The 21,552-nt window shown below is 37.5% G+C and overlaps 1 protein-coding gene across 2 annotated transcripts in view; it reads left to right on the top strand.

The window, feature by feature from the left end:
* The window catches only part of LOC127509341 (nuclear factor 7, brain-like), a 101,915-nt gene extending 80,878 nt beyond the window's left edge, over positions 1–21,037 (top strand). The window contains exons 1-6 of one of the 2 annotated variants that reach the window (XM_051887967.1): positions 13,997–14,557; positions 14,685–14,780; positions 15,987–16,217; positions 16,297–16,319; positions 17,766–17,884; positions 19,006–21,037. In XM_051887967.1, the coding sequence (XP_051743927.1) occupies positions 14,162–14,557; positions 14,685–14,780; positions 15,987–16,217; positions 16,297–16,319; positions 17,766–17,884; positions 19,006–19,508 (1,368 nt within the window). In that variant the 5' untranslated portion in view covers positions 13,997–14,161 and the 3' untranslated portion in view covers positions 19,509–21,037. Of the gene's footprint in view, positions 1–13,996; positions 14,558–14,684; positions 14,781–15,986; positions 16,218–16,296; positions 16,320–17,765; positions 17,885–19,005 lie in introns of those variants that run through there. The other variant, XM_051887968.1, reaches the window with a different exon arrangement.
* The last annotated feature ends 515 nt before the right edge of the window (positions 21,038–21,552 follow it).

Here is a 21,552-nt window from a genome sequence, read left to right as displayed (position 1 = left end):
TATATAGGCTACTGAAGAACATTAAAAATTATAATTAATATGTAATCTGATGCATATATTTAGCGAAATGCTCCTCTCTAGAGTTAATTTTTCTAGCTGACTAACGAGTTTATGGTCACTGAATATGGTAAATGTGACGTTACGTTTGTTTGTTTACAAGCTGTTAACCGTCTTTCCGCGGTTGAAACACTGATTAAACGATTACATGAGACATGATATGGATGTCGGTAAGTTGTTCTGTATCCTTTAACATACCTTAAGGTGTTCATTCATGTTTATTTCACGCTGTAACTGGTATTAAAGCGGAGGAGAGGATCAGTTCACGTGCGCGTCAGGCTGCCGGTTCTTTTGAACTGAAGCACTGCGATCTGTCGCGTCACATTAAAGAGCGGCAAATCCGTATTCTCGTGCTTTTTTAAGTGGATACACGAAAATCCTTGACCTTTCCTAGTGGGTATAAGGCATATACCTGCGTATCACGTAGACTACACCACTTGGGGGATCCCCCTAGAGAGAACTCGATGGTGCCCCCCAGACCCGCGGGGCCCCACGCAGTTGCGTGCTTTGCTGGTATGTAAATACGCTACTGGTTACAGTGACAGTAATTTTGTTAATATGTGTCAGGAGTGCACATCAATCATGTTGAATGGCCTGGTTTCTCCCAAGGTTTTTTTCTCCATTCTGTCACCTGATGGAGTTTAGGTTCCTTGCCACTGTTTTCTCTGACTTGCCTAGTTGGGGACACCTACTATTCAACAATATTATTGATTTGACTACACTAGGGTCCATTCTACCCATTCTCAATGGGAAAGTGCCCAAGCAACATCGCTTGCTGACATTGCCTGGCAACATTGCTCAAAAAGTTGCCCCGTGTATCATCACCTTAACACGAGTGATGTTGGTTGCCAGACAGACTCACAATGGCTGTATAAGTCGGTATAAGTATATAAGTTTGTGTATAAGCTCGTGTATAATTTCCCACACAAGCACCTATGCAACAATTTATACATTAACATGACGGTACATGCTAGTCGATGAGTTGAATCAATGTAACTCCACAACAACTACATACATGAATTCACTAACCATTCAGAAACGTCCAGGTGCATTTTAAAAGTTGCAACCTCTTCCTGAGTCTCTCCATCTGTGTCCGACTCTGGTTCAAACATGTGGTTATTTCTGACATTTTGGCTGGGTGAGATTCACCTGTTTTGTTGATGGAATATGCAAAACTCTTGTAAATGCTTCCACCCTCTTCTGGAAAGGGGTGGGAAGCTGCAGCTCATTTGCATTTAAAGGGACACACAAAAACGGTGCGTTTTTGCTCACCCCCAAATAGGGGCAAATTTGACAAGCTATAATAAATGATTTGTGGGGTATTTTGAGCTGAAACTTTACAGACACATTCTGGGGACACATCTTGTGAAAAGGGGCATAATATGTCCCCTTTAATCCTCGGTTTTCTTCTATGTATTAATTCTATAAACTAATAGTTTTTCTTTTAACAGTGGGTGAACATATCCCCAATAGTAGGGCTGGGCGATATGGCAAAAAAATAAAATCTCGATTTTTTTCAGAACGATTGACTGATTCACGATTTCGATTTTTTTTTTTTTTTTTTTTTTTTACTGCTTAACTAGTCAACTTAAAAACTTAATTACAATATGATTTAAGTAACATTCTCTTTATTTACAATCTGGTTAAAAAAAAAAAGTTCCATTCCAAGTGCACCACACATGAAGTGATCAATATGGTGTAAATGTAAAACAGTGTTAAATATCTTTGCAGAAATATGCCTGAAATATGAAGGCAAATGTTGTACAAACTTATTTTAAACACATCCTATACACTCAGAAATAATATAAAATAAGAAAATGCTAAATATTTCTTAGCCAAAAAGTAATAGCAATAAATAACACCAGTAATAGGCTATTATTAACAGCAAATGCTTTGCAAAAACAGAAAACAACAGCAGCTTTCAGCCTGTCACCATCATGCAAACGTGAAATATCAAACAGGTTTACAGGTTTTTGCATTCCATTGCACTATTTGTTCTATTGTTTTTATGTTTGGCGTACATGTTTAGGTGTTGCACTTGTGTCTCGCGTCTTTTGCAGCGTCTCACCCATGAAACGGCATTCTAAAAACATGGCAGTCAAGTTAAAAAAAAGCTCAACTCGCGTTTAATAACTTTGCCTTTTTTTCTCATTCCACTGCCTGCGTCTCATTTTTATAACGCAATAACGCATTTCTGAATGAACAGCCGCTTAAGAACAGTGATGTGTTCTACGTTCATAGAGCGTCACATGAGAGCGGTTAATCAGGCGCGCCGGCGCCATCATGGGGTCGGATCATTTTCTTCTCCTAATACGGTTATCATTGCTGTATTGTCAACATGTCTAATTGTAACGCTTGCTGACATTTTTATTCAAAATCGCGATTTCTCGATTTAAAAAATAATAAAATCGAGGCAAAACATTAAATTAGGATTAATCGGAAAAATCGCCCAGCCCTACCCAATAGTATTCTATATCGAAAACAATTGGATTGTTTTGATATTGCTACTTTTATCCAACTTTTCGTCCATCCGCTACTAGCTTTAGCCCGCTAGCATCACTAGCGTGGTCTCGCCTAACACTCGTCTTGTTTACACTCTTATCACTCTTTAATTACTGTTTATTTGTTCTAATGGCGAATGTATCAGATGTGTCTACCTTTGAGTGCAGGTGAGGACATGTTTGAGCTGCACACGGTGCAGTTGGAGCTGGAGGCAGTGGAGAAGCAGATCTGTGAACTACTAGAGAGGCAGGCCTAGCTACAGGAATGGCGATCAGTGCTAGAAACATTGTGGGCTGACGCTCACAAATCTGTGGTAAGTAATGCTATCACTCTGACTTCTTCTACTCCGTGTGTTTCTCTGAACAGGGATCCCCCCTTCACTCCAGCGCCGACACACCACGGACCCTGGGTGCTTCAGCAGCGGAAGGCACGAGCCAGGACTTCTCCCCCTCCGCCACCCCGATCCCGAGCCTTCGAGATCTCAACCTGGAACCACTTCTCACCTCTTTGTGAGATGGAACGCAACACTGTGGTCATCGGAGACTCCATTGTCCGGCACGTCCACGCTAACTCATCTAAAGGTAAGGTGCGCAGTCACTGCTTTCCTGGTGCTCGTGTTCTCGATGGTGCTGCACAGGTACCCGTGATCCTGAATGGTGACAGGAGCTAAACCATTTAGGGCCTTATAGGTCTGTAGCAATACTTTATAATTGATACAGAACTCAACAGGTAACCTGTGTAGAGATGATAAAATTGGTGTTATATGATCATATAAAGAGTTCAGATGCAAAAGCCTCTAAGTGCCGTCTGAAATTTTCTTCTAAAATGAACATTTTTTATCAAGCTTGTGTTTATGTTAAGTTATTTAACTTTAATGGCAATGAAAATGACCTATTAATTGCCATTGAAGTGAAATTACTGAACCTAAACATACAAGCTTGATAAAAATGTTCATTTTAGAAGAAAATTTCAGACGGCACTTAGAGGCTTTTGCATCTGAACTCTTCATATTTTCTTGACCTGGTAAGAACTCTAGCAGCTGCATTTTGGACTAATTGTAGCTTGTTTATTGAGGATGCTGGACAACCAGCTAGTAATGCATCACAGTAATCTAGTCTAGACGGTCATGAATGCATGAACTAACTTTTCTGCATCAGAAAATGATATGTTCCGTAGCTTAGCAATGTTTCTGAGGTGGAAGAAGGCTGTTTTTGTAATTCAGTAAGTAATATCTCAGTCTTGTCTGAACTTAATAGAAGAAAATTACTGGTCATTCAATATTTTATATCTTTAGCATACTCTGTCAACTTGGATATTTTAGAGATTTCATCTGGTCATGATGAAATATATAACTGAGTATCATCGGCATAGCAGAGGAAACTAATTCCACGTTTTCTTATAATATTACCAAGTGGCAGCATATTGAAAATAGCAGAGGGCCTAACACAGATCCTTGCGGCACTCCATAATTTACTGATGTTATATTCGATTTTTCCCCGTTTAAATAAACAAAATGGTAATGGTCTGATAGGTATGATCTAAACCACCTTAATGTCTGTCCCTGAATACCAATGTAATTTTGTAGTCGATCTAAGAGTATTTTATGTTCTATAGTGATGAATGCAGCACTAAGATCAAGTAAAACTATTATTGAGACATTTATAATTGTATTTCTGATGCTTTTACTAAACAAGAACCTTGGATTGTTTTGGTTATTTTCTATGAGTTTGCGGAGATGCTCGGCCCTGGCTGCTTTTAGAGCCTTTTTATAACGGGAAGTGATGTCTTTCCACGCATTTCTAAAGACCTCTGAATGTGTTTGTCTCCATTTGCACTCTATATCCCAGGTGAAAAAAAGTACATTTCTATAATATACTTAAAGTACTAATTTTGTACTTAATATACTAAAAATTCTTCTTTAGTACTTCTTAAGATAATCTTAAGAACATTTAAGTGTACTCAACTGTGCTTTTTTGAGTCACCGTGAAATATGAACTAAAATGTGCTTTTAATATACTATCTCTGTATTTAAAAAATGTATTTAGTTACCACTTATACTACAAGAGGTAACTAAATACATTTTTCCAAAACAGAGATAGTATATTAAAAGCACATTTTAGTCCATGGTGTCTCAAAATAGCACAGTTGAGTACACTTAAATGACCGAAATAATCATTTGGTTTAAACCAGGTTTCAGTAAGGCAACGTACATCAAAATTTTTATCTGTGATAATTTAATTTACAATAACCGCCTTAGGTGTGAGGGATCTAATGTTCAGGAGCCCTAGCTTTAGAAATTGTATTTGTTCACTAATTTTGAGATTTAGATCATGTAGTGGCCTGATTCACTGATCTCATCCAGTGTTTAGTCATTTATCAAAAGTGTGTTGTATTATTAATACACTTAAATTCTACATTATCACCACTGTGAAATTACAGCAAAAGTTTCCGCAACGACCAGTTATCATGAAGAATTTTTAACTAATCATTCAAAAAAAAAAAGTTTAGAACAACAGAATAATTTAGGCTATGTTCACACTGCGAGCCTTAGTGCTCAATTCTGATTTATTGCTCAGATCAGATTTTGTTGTGTAGTGGTTCACATTGTTGCTTTAAAAGTGGCCAATGTCAGATTCCAGTGCGAACAGATCATTGTCCTGCAATGACCTGCATGTGCAAAAGAATGATAAAAAGGCATTACGCAGCACACTGACATACAGAAGTAAACACAGAGTACATTAAAGCAACGTGTTCAATTTATAGTGTGATCTGTCGCTGAAACCAGCAAATTTATGCACAGGCAATATAAAAAACAAAGACGGGGATTTGAAAAACGCAGTGATGGACAGTAACAAAATATTTTTCAAGTATCTGTATTTTACTGGAGTATTTTTATTTTGCGAAACTTTTACTTCACTACATTCCAAAGCATAATCATACTTTTTACTCCACTACATTTCATAAAAACATGTTGTTACTCATTAATTCAATTCAATTCAATTCACATTTATTTGTATAGCGCTTTTCACGATACATATCGTTTCAAAGCAGCTTTACAGAGAATGCATGTCAACATTACAATTTGGAGACTGCAGTTAGCTAATAATGTAATAATTTAGGCAATTAACATACAATCACTGTTAGCAATGTAATTGGAGGTAGAAGCAAAGAGCTCCTGGAAAAATGAATTACATATTAACAATAATTAGGATTTATAGAATGTGAATGTGCGTGTTGATCCAGATGTTGCATCTTCTGAAGTCATCGCAGGAGTTGGCGCCGTCTCTTCCAAAGTTTTAGTCATCTGAGGTCTTAGTCATCATTACTTTGAACTGAAGAAATTGTCACCAACTCTGAGATGCAATAATGTATATAAATTTACAAAACAAACATTCATTGATCAGTACTTTTTACTTTTAATATATAATTACATTAAAAATCAAGTATTTTTACTTAAGAAAAATTATGTACTTAATACTTTTACTGGAGTAATATTTTAAAAGAGTATCTGTACTTTTATGCAAATACTAAGATTTGTGTACTTTCTCCACCATTGCTTGCTTGGCCACAAGCTCATGGGGTGCTTTTGTTTTATGCGGGCACACTTGGTTTTTAATCCTCATTCTTCTTCCTTACTGAAGGCCAATAGAAGCATTCACAAGCAAGACGAAGCACTTCAACTCCTACATGTCCCGTGTCATTGTGTAACTTTTTAAAACAACAGTGTTGTCATAAACACTTTTAAATGTAAAAGTTGTTCATTTAGAGTTAAATGGTTTAGAGTTAGTTTGAACTGTTTAAAATATTAGTGTAAAGTGGCAAATTCACTGGTTTTATCCACATTTCAGAAGGGACTCCTAGTGAAGTAATAATGAGGTCAACAGAGGAGCTGTTGTTAATCAATAGTGTTGTGTTTAGACAAGCAGATAATGATTTTGCATGGGAAAATTTTAACTGTCTGTAACACCTGCTCACCAGACGTATACACAACCCGTTAGCTGGATGCTTGAATCAATGCCACAAGAAGTACCTAAAATTTGGCTTAACACACTGATGGGCCAATCAGAAAATGCAGAGTTTGTTGGAGGCAAAGCACACAAACACACATATAGGATTTGAGTTTTTAGATTTTTTTTCTATTCGCTGTTATATTTTTTGTGAATGATTAAAGAGTTGATGTAATAAACAGTAAATGAGATTTGAAAAGATGAATCACATGAAATGTCAACAGAACTCTTAACAGAAAAAGAAAAAATACAATATAATCAACCTTAATCAAGTTCTGTTTGAAAAAGGAAAAAAAAAAAAAGATGAATCCAAATAACAAGACAAACACCAACACTTTCTTTCCTGTCTCTTAAGTTGAAAATTTCCCTCAATTCTTTATGTATTTTAGGTTTTGGTTTGAAATTCTTACTTTCTCTAATTTAAATACTATTTATTGCAGACTAATAAGTTTAGTTTCACTTTAAGGCTTTAATTTTCTGCTTTTACTGTAGTTTAAACCACTTGTTTTCAAATGCAGATTCAAATTTAAATTTCAACTCAAATGAATAAACAAAATAGATTAACCATTCACAAGTTACCTTAAAATGTACAAAATACAGTCAAACCAAATTTTATTCAGACACCTTGAACATTTCATTCATTATTACAGATTATTCACTATAGTATAAAAATGGTAATAAAATATGACAAGATCTCAGAGTTAAATGTGTCAAAAAATAATCTTAATTATGTCAGATAACACTTAAGTAAAACATGGTCAGGTCAAAGTGTCTGAATAATTTTTGGTTCCAAATTTTTTACTAGTAGTCCACTGTATGAAGAATTTTTGGGTATAATATGTTACTTTACTTTATTTTGCTATCCTCACTTACATAAATTAACTATAGTGTCCTGCACCCACTAATAAAAATATATCAAAAATATACTTTTTATAACTTTTAGTTGATTTTCTCATTAAATAACTTTGCATTGGAACTTTTGCATTGATCTTCATCTTTGGGACTTTCACTACATGACAGAACAACCGACCTCAACAAAGAATGGAATTAGCAGCTCAGTCTGCTTTGGCCCGGAGTGGCCTAACTTTTCTGGACTTTTCTTTGCAGTTTTGCCATCTCGCCATCAGTTCCAACTATGGCGACAAGACACTGAAATCACTGTTCTGGATCAGGGCAAATTATCAACATCCAGTAGACCTCCCAGAGACCCAGGGACTCAGCTGGAGGGAGGCCATCATCAGGCGTCTGGAGAGTGTCTACCTGTGATTTTCCTGTGTTGTGTGAGTACTTCCTGAAGGAGAGAAATGAGAGGCGTTCATCAGGGTCTGAGGAGCTTGCCAGTTTCCACAGTGAGAAACTCAAACTCTTCTGTCTCAAACAGCCTGTGTGTTTAGTGTGCAGAGATTCACAGAAACACATCAATCACATATCAGACCCATCAGTGAAGTAATTCCACCATATAAGTTAGGACAAATGTGTTTTTTGTGTGTGTGTGTGTGTGTGTAACTGCTGCCAGTATTATATTTATATAATCCATCTAGGGGAGTATGCTGAATCTGTGATGGGATTTATATCTAAGTGTGTTGAGGATGTGGCTGTTGTTAAGAATATCACCACACGTGCCAACCACAACTGCCAACCAGAGACCCTGGTTTACCAGAGAGGTACACATGATCCTAAAAGCACATAATGCTGCATTCTTTTCTGGGGACAAAGACGCTCTTAGATCTACCAGAAACAACTTGAACCGGGGTGTGACAACAGCAAAGCATGCTTATGGACAGAAAATCCAGAATCACTTCCCTGATACAAAAGGCCCCAGGCACTTATGGCAAGGCATCAAGTCTTATCACGGACCACGGGTCCTCCCAACCACCCTGTGATGACAACACTGACTTCCTCAATATACTTAACACCTACTTCAGCAGGTTCGACAAAATGAACAACACAACAATAATGAAACCCCCCCATCCCGGACGATGTAGTACTCTGCCTTGACCCAGCTGACGTCCGAAGGACCCTACATAGGGTCAACCCACAGAAAATTGCAGGTCCCGGCGACATACCAAGGTATGTACTTAGAGAATGTGTGCGGACCAACTGACAGATGTCCTCATCTATAACATCTCCCTAAATCAAGCCATTGTACCCTCGTGCTTCAAGGCCACTACCATCAGACCACTGCCAAAGAAGTTACCAGCATCAACACTCAACGACTACCGATCGATAGCCCTCACTCCCATCATGATGAATTGTTTTGAAAGGCTGGTCAAAAGCCACATCACATCCAAACTCCCGGCAGCACTTGACCCACTCCAGCACTGACGCCATTGCATTAGCACTTCATCTGAGCCTGGCGCATTTGGAGAACAAGAACAGTTATGTGCGGATGCTCTTCATTGATTTTAGCTCTGCCTTCAATACAGTCGTCCCCCAGCACTTGGTGAGAAAACTTGGCCCACTAGGTATCAACATCCCACTGTGCAACTAGATATTGGACTTTCTCACTGATAGACCCCAGACAGTACAAGTTGGGAAGAAAACCTAGAAACCATCGTCTTGAACACTGGGGGCCCCCAGGGCTGTGTCTTGAGCCCACTGTTGTTCACCCTGATGACCCACGACTGTTGTACTAGATACAACTCGAACCACATCATTAAGTTTGCAGATGACACAACGGTGGTGGGTCTCATCAGCAACAAGGATGAATTGGCCTACAGAGAAGTTAACCAGCTCGTCGTCTGGTGTGACAACAACAACCTATCACTGAATGTCAACAAAACTAAAGAGATCACTGTTGATTTCAGGAGGAAGCATACTACTTATAACCCACTCAAAATCAATGGCAGCACTGTGGAGTCAGTGAGAAGTACCAAGTTCCTGTGGGTACATATCACTGCAAACTTGTGATGGACAACTAATACCACCTCCCTGGTCAAGAGGGCTCAGCAGCGTCTGCACGTCTTAAGGCGGATGAGGAGAGCAAATCTTCCCCTCCTGTCCTCACAATCTTCAATAAAACCACAATAGAGAGCATTCTGACCAGCAGCCTCTCAGTCTGGTATAGCATCTGTACGGTCGCAGACCAGAAGTCCCTCCAGAGAGTGGTAAGGACAGTAAGGTATCAGGGCCTTCCTCCCATCTATACAGGAATTACATCTGTCACGCTGTCTTAGCAGAGCCACCAAAATAATCAGTGACCCCACCCACCTTGCCCCATGGACTGTTCACCCTTCTGCCCTCTGGCAAACCCTACCGTACTATGCGATGTAAGACTGCCAGACTCAGTAATAGTTTCTTTCCACAGGCCATTAGAATGCTCAACTCACATGAATATTACACAGATATGTTGGTTGTTGGACTACTGATACATGTTGTGCACAGACTGACTAAATTACATATGCTGTTATTTCCTATGCTGCTACTTTTGAGCAATGTTACATCAAATGTTACATTGAACAATACACTTATGCACAATACACCCATATGTGCACTACCCCCACTGTGTAGTATTTATATAGTTCTGTATTGTTTCAGTATATTTAGAATTGTGTTACTGTATATGGTGATATGTTATCTTGTCTGTCAATGGTGTATATTACACTTATTTGATGTTGTCCTGTTTGTACTAGCTTATGTTGTTTTGCACATTGAGCGAAATTTTGTTGTATTGTACACTTCGTTGTATGACTAGAATGACGATAAAGTTCTTTGAACTTCTTTGAACTTTGATATATAATTTGTTTACATTTTCTAAAATCACTTTCATAATTGAGAATTTAAGTTGTGTTTGTTATTTACATTACATATATGCATTATTTTATTTATTATAAGTTGCAGTATCTTTATTTTGAAGGCTTGGCTCAATGTTGTGCACAAATACTGAATTCATGTAAGACTATTGACAAAACACACTGTGTGACTGAAACCACATGATATTCTACACTAAAATTTCAATTTCAATTTCAAATACTTTATTTATCCCAGAAAGAGCAATTCACAAGGTCACGCAGAGTAACAAGCAATATACATCAAAAACACAACACAGTAAATAAATAACACAATGTACACAACATATGTGTATTCTATGATATGACGTATAAACATCTAAGAAGCAGATCCAGACCCTATAAAAAAATAACAAAAAAGTTTTTTAAAAATATGTAATCACAACATGGTAAGCCTGGGGGTCAGAAATGATTGAGAATTTAGAAGCTGAACCACTTTAGGAATAAAGGTTGCTTTCCTCCTTTGTGTCCTACAACCTGGACAACGAAGTCGTCGCCCTGAAGGGAGCCACTCATAGCATATGTAAAATGCCTACCAGCCAACTTCAGCATTTGCTGTTCACTTATAGTGGAAAGAGTCCTGATATAAAGTCCAATAATTTTCGAACAAACTTTAGCTGTACGCTCCAGGCGATTTCTGTTCTGAAGGCTGATAGAATGAAACCAGCAGACAATAGAGAATGTAATGACACTTTCAATGTAAGAGTAATAGAACAAAGAAGGAATATTCTTATTGACCCCAAAAGAATTGAGCTTCCTTAAAAGATACTGCCGCTGCTGACATTTCCGAAGTATCTCCTCTGTGTTGGAAGTAAATTTCAACAGATTATCAAATATTGTACCCAAGTACTTGTACTCCTCGACAATCTCTATAGGATTTTCGTGAATAACAGTAGTAACTGCCATAGCCATCTGCCTCTGCTTATTGGAAAAAGTCACTACCATCTCCTTAGTCTTATTCACGTTTAGTTCCAGACAGGAGTTATCACACCATTCAACAAATTCATGGAGAGCTGGACCATGCTGCTGTGAGGAGCCTGAAAGTAGAGACAGTAAGACGGTGTCGTCTGCAAACTTAATTAGATGACAATTGGGATGAGTAGACCTACAATCATCAGTATAAAGAATAAAGAGCAGGGGTGAAAGGACACATCCCTGCGGGGAACCCGTAGATGTATATAGAAGATCAGAAAGGGTATTATTGACTAGCAATCTCTGAGACCTATTGGTCATAAAGTCAATTATCCTACAAATCAACTGATCCTCAAAATGAAAGCGACTGGCGAGTTTCTCAGCAAGAATGTGTGGCTGCAGAGTATTAAATGCCGAAGAAAAATCAACAAACAAAAGTCTCGCTGTGGTATTAGGAGACTCAAGGTGCTGACAACATCTGTGATAAACACTTTTGCATCATCGACTCCTCTACCTGTACGATAGGCAAACTGAAGTGGGTCCAACTGTGGGTCGGTGACTTTAGTGATAAAGTTTTTAATAATTCTCTCCATTGCCTTCATCACTAGAGAGGTAAGAGCAACTGGCCTCAGATCGTTAAATGCTTTAACGGAACTCTTTTTCGGTATCGGAATAACTGTGGAGTGTTTCCATTTCTATGGAACTACGCCACTGACCAAAGATTTCTGAAACAAAGTCTGTAACACACCCCCTAGTTGCTCCGCACAGTATTTTAAAGTTCAGCCACAAATATTATCCGATCCGGGTGCAGATTTAACTTTAGTTTTCTTAAGAGCTCGCACCACGTCTTCTGTACTTATAGTGAGGGCAGAGTCCCCAGGTTTTAGAGTCGAGATGATTGTTTCCAATTATCTGCCATAAAAAGAATTGAGGTCATTAGGAAGAGATGTTGGGCTGCTACCAGCAACCTGAATGTACTTGCAGGCATTGGGAGCAATATTAACTGCTGCCATGTTCTTAAGACCTTACCAGGCTGCATGGAGGTTCCCCTGAGTGAACGTTTGCGTGATCTTACTCTTATATTTCAGTTTAGCAGCTTTAATAGCACGCTTGACCTCTCTATTAACCTCCTTTTTTTCAAACTCAGAGCCAGTGTAAAAAAGTCTCTTTTTCTTATTTAAAATTGCTTTAAGTTCCTTGGTCACCCAGGGCTTATTTGGAAAAATGGGAACCTTCTTAGTAGGAACGATACTGTCCACACAAAAGGAAATGTACGATGTTACTATGTCCACTTGCTCATTAATATCAGTAGATGGAACTATGAGCGTGTTCCAATCCGTTGTTTCAAAACATCCCTGTAGCCTGTCAATGCTGTCATTTGTCCATTGTTTAACATATTTTACAACCTTCTTTGCCCTCTAGATAATCGGCAAATATTTTGGTGCAAGCAATACAGTATGGTGATCAGCAGAGCCGAGTGGTGGAAGAGCGATGGATTTATATGTACCGGGAATTGGGCCATAACCTTTGTCTAATATTTTCCCCAGACGAGTAGTGCATGTAACATATTGATGAAAACCTTTAAAAGATTTTTCTGCCAGGCAGTGGTTAAAATCGCCCAGAATAAATTTCGGAGAATCAGGTGATTTTAATTCTTAACTGTCCAATGTGTTCTTAATATGCTCTATAGCTATAGTCGCATTCGCTCTCGGATGGATATAAACCAATATAAAAAAGAGCTGTGGAAATTCTCTGGGCAGATAAAAAGGGCGTAAGGAAATAGCCGAAAGTTCAATATCAGAGTTACACAACTTCTCCCTTACGACAATCGTTGAGCACCAGCGTGTGTTCACATAAAAACAAACACCACCGCCGTACTGTTTGCCTGTAAGCTCTTTATCCCGGTCAAGTCTCAAGGGAGCCCCAAATCCATCTATATGTAGACTGTCATCATCATCGTTCATCGATCCACATCGTTCGCAGTCCTATATTGATGCCTATATGGATGATGCCTAAAATGGATGAATATCAATCTTGTCATGCTTAATAGAGAAGTTTATATTAAAGGGGTTTCATTTGATAACACTAGAACATATCAGTTTAATTAGGCATTGAGGAAGGCGGATGGGATTCTGTGGAGATACATAAGAAATTGCTGATTTTCATGTATTGAAAAATGTGACAATATATTTATTATGTTATAAATAAATACATTATCGCATATTTTTCAATGTATGAAAAGTGGCAATTCCTTATGTATTCAATATATTGTACTAAAGTAATGCAATATTATTTCATATATTTTTAATACTTAATGGGCCGGTTTCACAGATAGGGCTTAGGTTAAGCCAGGATTAAGCTTCATTTCAATTAGGGTATTTAAGTATCTTTTATAAACATACCATAGAAAAAAAACATTGCTGGTGTGCAATTTAAGACAAAACAATGGCAGTGACATATTTTAAGACATGTCAGTGCAAGTTGCTTTCAGTTAAAACAGCTCAAACATGCATTTTAGTCTAGGACTAGCTTAAGCTTTGTCTGTGAAACCAGGGGTAAATGGTTTAAATTTTTATATATAAACAATTTAATGTATTAATCATAAATATATGGAAATATATTTTCTTTTCGTAAGGGTCCACACACTCACCATCAAATAAAATGCAATAAAAATCACTCACAGATCAAGTATATTTGGCGTTAGAGATGGTGTAAGTAAGTTTTGAATTAATTTTGTTTATATTAACCAGAAGAAATACTGAAAATCCCACTTGTTTCAACACACCCATGTGATCAGGAATTCCATCCTCTTACAACAATTACCAGGAAGTGACTTACGACAGTCATTCAGAAAGTGAAAGAGAGGTTAATATTGTTGGAGCTCAAACAGTGAAAATGGCTTTGCTATCTGAGGATGATTTTTCTTGTCCTGTGTGTCGTGAAATCTTCAAGGATCCTGTTATTTTATCATGTAGTCACAGTTTCTGTAAAGAGTGTCTTCAACAGTTCTGGGGAATCAAGGAAACTCAGGAGTGTCCTGTCTGCAGGAGAAGATCCTCAAGAGATGATCCTCCATGTAATCTTGTCTTAAAAAACTTGTGTGAGTCGTTCCTGAAGAGGAGAAATGAGAGGCGCTTATCAGGATCTGAGGAGATCTGCAGTTTACACAGTGAGAAACTCAAACTCTTCTGTCTGGAGGACAAACAGCCTGTGTGTTTAGTGTGCAGAGATTCACAGAAACATGACAATCATAAATTCAGACCCATCAGTGAAGCTGTTTTATCATACAAGGTAAGGCTCATTAACACAGATATCATCACATTCATCCCATCAGTATTTTTCTACCATCATATAAATCATATCACTGTATTCTTTTAGCAGCTGGTGTTTTATACATTTGTATTTTGTTAAATTCTAGGAGGAGCTCAATACAGCACTGGAGTCCTTAAAGTGGAAACTTAAATGCAGAGAAAGATTCATAGGAGAGTCTGAGGAAACTGTTCAACACATCAAGGTGAGGAAACAGTTTGTCACAGTTTATTTATTATTATGACTGTCCACATTTTAGAAGAGTAATAACACAAATGGAAGAATGTCAAAAGTAATTTATGACAAACAAAGTAATTTATTTTATCTCCTTCAAAGTCCCCCAGCTCAGGACACAAACAACTTCCTTTTTATTATTTATTTAATTTTAATTTTTTTTAAAAAGCACTTTAATTAAAGGGGTCATATAATGGCACTTTTACAAAAATAAGTCTCTGAGGTACCCAGAGTGTGTATGTGAAGTCTGAATACCCACAGATAATTTTTTATAGCATGTTAAAAAGTGTTTGCTTTTTGAGGGTTTTTGTGTGTCCCTTTAAATGCAAATGAGCTGCTGCTCTCAAGAAGAGGGCGGAGTTTCAAGAGCTCATGTTAGCAGCACCGATTACCTCACGCAGACTCACTGAAAATGTTAGAAACTGTTCAGCCTTTTATGTTCAAAACGGAGTCGGACAATGATGGAGAGACTCAAGAAGAAGTGACAACATGTAGAATGCAACAGGACGTTTCTGAATGGTTAGCTGATTAATTTATAGCTGATGTGGAGTTAACTATCTTAAAGTCATTGATTAGCATATTCTGTCATGATAATCTATAAATCGCTCGTGTGGGAACTGTTGTAAGATGCCTACAGAGCCAGAAAATATATGCTGCATGAAGATAGTTTAACTCCCTTTGCATTGAACTTTGAGCGTCAAAACTTTGCAGATGTTTATGCTCTAACAGCAACATTACACTAGAGTTAAAAAAGTGAAATCATAATCAACCACCCCTTTAACATGAACACTTAAGTCCATCATGTAAATATGCCACATAGCAGGTTGATGGTAAAAATCCATATGCCTACAATTGGTAAAACCAGGAAATTATCATTTAGCACATACCAAGTAAAAAAATCATATAAAAGCATGTTCCAGTAAACATAACCATGACTAGATCAAATTAGCAAACACAAAGTTACTTCAAATACTGAAAACAAGCCAATACTCCAGATTATGAAGATATCTTTGATTATCAAATAACCAACATTTTATTTAGTTGCAGAAAAATAATTAAAAGATGTTTTAATTCTTGATTGTTAATACATTCAAAACAGTTGAAAAAAGATACATTGAGAGTGTCTAGACATTCAATGTTGATTGAAATTACTGAAGTGAATGTGGTTTGATTTCAGTCTCAAACTGAGCACACAGAGCGTCAGATTAAACAGCAGTTTGAGAAGCTTCATCAGTTTCTCAGAGATGAAGAAGAAGCTACAATCACTGCACTGAGGGAGGAAGAGGAGCAGAAGAACCAGATGATGAAGGAGAAGCTGGAGGAGATGAACAGACACATCTCAGCTCTTTCACACACAATCAAAGACATGGAGGAGATGATGAAAGACAATGACGTCTGCTTTCTGAAGGTCTGATTTCAGATTGGTTGATTGATTGATTGATTGATTGATTGAGTTCTTGATGATAAATGGTGTGTTTGTTCTACAGAAGTTTCCAGTTTCAATGGAAAGGTGAGTGATCTGCTGGTGTCTCTGGTCTCTCTGGTTCTGATTCAAAGCCACTGCACAGCAAAAACCCCTGTGTTAAATTAACTCTCATCAGAGACTCAAGAGTGTTAAAGTGTTAAAATAAGAGTGTTAAATAAACACTGAAGCAGTGTTAATGAGATTAATTAAAATTAAGGGATTATTTGAGTGGTGATTGACCATTATTGAAGACACCTGATGTTAACAAGCAGAATCACCAAAGGAGAAAATCACAATTTCAAGTCACCATTATGGTGGTCAGTGTTTGTTTTAGTTGTGCTCTTGACCCTTAAATGTTTAACATTAGATTTTGTTTGGCTGCTGTAACTGAGTTATAACAGCCAGACAAGCAAAGAGAAAAAAGATGATCAGGTGGTGTTGGTTATGTTTTAACATAGTCATCATTTGACCTGAATCACTGAACTCATTTAGCATAAGATCCAGCTTTTTCAATATAATCCAAAGGATTTCTTAAAAGTTGTTCTGATAAAAAATCAATCAATCAATCGATCAATCAATCAATCTTTTAGGCACACACAGACATCAAGAATCAATGTATGAATCTCAACAACGATGAAAAAAGGCATATTCAGATAAACAGATCAACTGAACATTAGAAAACAAGCTAATAAAAAGTCACATAAAAACAGCAAAAATAGAAGAAAATATTAAGAAGAAAGGAAATTACTAAGACAATTCAGCTCATAATTTATTCATACCGCAATGCATGATGGGAGCCATGAATGAGTTTTGATTGGTGGCACCCAGAATGCACTACAACATGCTTTATTATTGTCACCATTGTTGAGATTCACAGGCTGATTCTTGATGTCTGTGTGTGTCTAAATTAAAGTTTTTTGAACAGAACAACTTAAGAAATCCTTTAGATTATATTGAAAAAGCTGGATCTTATGCGGTAGAATCACAGGGCTGCTGTAATCAATAATGTAAATCTAACTCAGAGATTGGTTTCTAAATGAGTTCGGTGATTCAAGTCAAATAATGATTGTCAAAACATAACCAACACCACCTGATTACATTTTCTCTTTGCTCGTCTGGTTGTTAAAATTCAGTAACAACAGCCCAAACAAAATCTAATGTTAAAAAGTAAAGAGTTAAGAGCCAAACTAAAGCAAACACTGATCTTCATAATGGTGACTTAAATTTGATTTAAAACTTGATTTAAAACTAAAAAAAAGATTTTCTCCTTCAGTGATTCTGCTGTCTCAGGTGTCTTCAATAACGGTCAATCATCACTCATGTAAACACTTAATTATCTTATTAACTTTAACACTGCTTTAGTGTTAATTTAACACTCTTATTTTAACAGTTTAACACTCTTGGGTGTGGTCTCAAATAAACTCTGATGAGAGTTCATTTAATGCTGGGGGTTTTGCTGTGTTCAGTTTTGACTCCTGAATGTTCTTCCAGAGTCCAGATCTTACAGTCGGATCCACAGTTGCCTTCTGAAGCTTTAATTAATGTGCCACGTTACTTGGGCAACCTGCAGTTCAGAGTCTGGAAGAAGATGCAGGACATCGTCCAATACAGTGAGTCTGGAGAAGAGTCTACTCTTACATACACTGGAAATCATGAATGAGAGAAGACTGACAGATGTCATATATATAGATGTCATATATATATATATATATATATATATACAGGTAGTTCCAAGTCAGGCAGTTCCAAGTCACTGTTCTTTATTAAAGGATTAGTTCACTTTCAAATGAAAATTACCCTAAGCTTTACTCACCCTCAAACCATCCTAGGTGTATATGACTTTCTTCTTTCTGATGAACACAATCTGAAAAATATTAATAAATATCCTGACGCATCCAAGCTTTTTAATGGCAATGAATGGGATCAACAAATATGAGCTGAAGAAAGTGCCTCCATCCACATCCATCCATCATAAACATACTCCACACGACTCTGGTGGGTTAATAAAGGCCTTCTGAAGCAAAGCAATGCATTTGTGTAAAAAAAAATCCATATTTAACAAGTTATGAAGTAAAATATCTAGCTTACGCTAGACCGCCGTCCGTATTCAAATTATGAAAAAATGGAACTGGCGTGGCGTCAGTTAAGCTTTTTCCACAAGTTGAATAGGGAAGGTGTAGGATGTAGCGTAAGCTTTTTGGACTATGAGAGTTTTACACTTTCTTCGTAAGTAGAATATGGAAGGCGGTCTGGTGGAAGCTAGATATTACAGCATTTTTATTTGAAAGTGAACTAATCCTTTAATAAAGAACAGTGACTTGGAACTACATGGACTCTGGACTATGACGAAAATATCTGACAGTATTGCGCTGCAAACATCATTAACAATAAAATGACCATGGTATAAGCAGGATAATCCAAGGCTAGCTGTGCATTTAACTATTTTAATGCACTTTGCAAAGGCAACCACCCTCTGCTTCGCATCGGGCGGTTCTTTGCCTCCACATTGTGCAGTAAAATCGTTTAATGCACAGCTAGCTGTAGATTATCCCTTACTCGTTTAATTAAAAGGCACCAGAATACAGGAAATGGCATCTACTCCAGTAAAAAAATTTTGGGGGAGGACCCACCCACATTTTTTTTTTTTTTTTGCTTCCGACGCCTGTGCTCTTGATCATTATATGAACATCAGAATAAAAAATAAAAGCACCTGTTGATTGTGTCTCATCAGCTCCTGTGATTCTGGATCCAAACACGGCTCATCCATCTCTCGTCCTGTCTGATGATCTGACCATCATGGCATGTGGCTTGATCAATCAACTGCTTCCTAATAATCCAGAGAGATTTGACAAGTATCTCTGTGTTCTGGGTTCAGAGGGTTTTAACTCAGGAACACACTGCTGGGATGTGGAGGTTGATGAACGTTCATCCTGGAGTCTTGGAGTAACTACAGCATCAAAACGACGGAAAGGACGCGTTTTCTTTAACGCTGATGTCTGGAGTGTGATGTATGGACCATTTCAACTGCCTGGTTTTCGTGTTAAACAGAAGCTTGAGTGTGTGAGAGTTGATCTAGACTATGACAGAGGAACGGTGTCATTCTCTGATCCTGTAACTAACACACATCTACACACATTCACAACCACCTTCACTATCCCAGTCTTTCCATTCTTTTATAGTCAATTCCCTCTGAGAATCTCACCGCTCAGTAGTCAGAAATTGTTACACCTGTAGGTTTGGATCAAGCTGCTTTCATCTTTTACAGTCATCATGTTTCCAGTATTTAATCCACTTCACGAGTAATTTTTCACATGACTGAACAGCAAAGAGCTTGTTTATATTTTAGACAAGTTGTGATACCAAACAGGACCACATGAAGATGCTAGAAAAACCCCTAAGTCACCACCCTGATCTGACTGCATATACCTACTACAGTACACCGATCCATTCAGAATTACTAAACGCAGCAACATACACATGACAAATCAAAACATTATCCTGAATGTGTGTGGAAATGATGCAAATGTACTGAAATCTGTCTGTGCACAAGTACAATGTGCAATCAGTGATCGAGGGTGCACATGCACGGTTTGTTTGCTCATCAATACAGCGTACTGTACGACTGTTACCTAGGGCTGCACGATTAATTGTATTTTAATCGCGATAACGATAACTGATTACAAATAATCTTCACGATATTGGCCCGCTCGTTATTTATCCTGACAACGTGTTTTTTCTTTGGGATATGCTTGTGGTTGCCAGATGCAAAGAGCTTAAATCCCCCAAATAGAGCTTTTCCCTTAAAAAGATCTTCCCGGTGTTTTACTTAATCTGTGTAATCTGGCAACTCTGTGCACGCGCTCCCTCTATGCGGAAGAAGCGCTGATGATCTGAAAACAAACATGTGCGCTGGAGTTTAGCGATCTCCACAGCGAAATTCTGCTTCAGTGAAAGTGTCATACAGCCAGTCTTTTCTTCTTAACAAGCTACTTGTACTATTTGTGTGACTAAATCTCCCATGATCAAACCTTCAGCGATGAATTTCAACAAATGCAACACGGATCTCACTTTATTGTACGCTTAACGTGGCTTAATATACTAAGTCAGTGACATTAAAATACCAGACTTATTAAACACTATACTAATAAAGCATACTATACAGAAAAATTGGTTTGTGCAGAATTTGATCTTTTAATATCACTTAGTAGGCTACATTAAGTGATATATATATAATGGCCAAAATGGCCATAACTACATTACCCTTTTTGATAGAATAACCGTGATTAATAATCGTGATTATAATTTTGAGCAAAATAATCGTGATTATCAGTTTAACCATTATCGTGCAGCCGTAACGTCACCACAATCATCTTTACGTTTATTGCAATCGCCACCAAATATGTTACATGTTAGCTGGGAAGGATTTGCTTGCATGTATAATGTTCATTCTATTCATCAGGATCAGTATCCATATGCTTAATTAACAGTTTATGTTATTGTGTATTTAACATGATAACTCTAATTTCTGTAACTTTAACAATACTTTTCACTTTGTTTTCTATATTTTTGATGACTGTGGTGGCTCATACCAACTTATAACTTTATTGTATTAACAAAAACTAGTTTGGGACTGCTAATTAATAGCCTTTCCTTTATTCATCAGTGTTATGATATTCTTACAATTTATGTGTATGATGAATGTACTTATGGCTGTGTCAGAAAGTGTATTTTGGAGAATTAAAAATTGCTTGGTTCAAAATCCTAAAAAATTAGGTCGTGGCTTAATAACCATTGAAAAATGTGGGCCAAACCAGTTGAAAACCATTGTTCAATTGGTCACGCGTCTTCACGTGATATGAACTCGCAAGTTGAACTTTTGAATGCAACAAAATTTCTTTACATGAGTCTGTTTCCCATCTCCTACATTCATATGCAATTGAATACAAGCCAAAATCAAAAAGTGTATTATGACTGCCCCTTAAAACACCCCAATGAACACACTGCACATTTTCCTTATTGTAGGTTTAACTAACCTTGTACATAGGTCACCTGGATGTCAATATCATACAGGTTTGGAACAACTTGACGGGGGTAAACTTTTGCTGTCAAATCAGCCCTGACCCGTTGAGGCATGTACTCCACGAAGGTGTGCTGTGGTATCTGGCACCAAGATGTTAGCAGTAGATCCCAGCAGATGCAGTCCTCTAAGTTGTGAGGTGGGGCCTCCATGGATTGGACTTGTTTGTTCAGCACATCCCACAGATGCTCGATTGGATTG

This window comes from Ctenopharyngodon idella, chromosome 3 (assembly GCF_019924925.1).
Source record: "Ctenopharyngodon idella isolate HZGC_01 chromosome 3, HZGC01, whole genome shotgun sequence".
In the NCBI taxonomy this organism is placed as follows: Eukaryota; Metazoa; Chordata; class Actinopteri; order Cypriniformes; family Xenocyprididae; genus Ctenopharyngodon; species Ctenopharyngodon idella.
The sequence above is the reverse complement of the archived record's forward strand: the minus strand, read 5'-3'. Positions and strand labels throughout refer to the sequence as shown.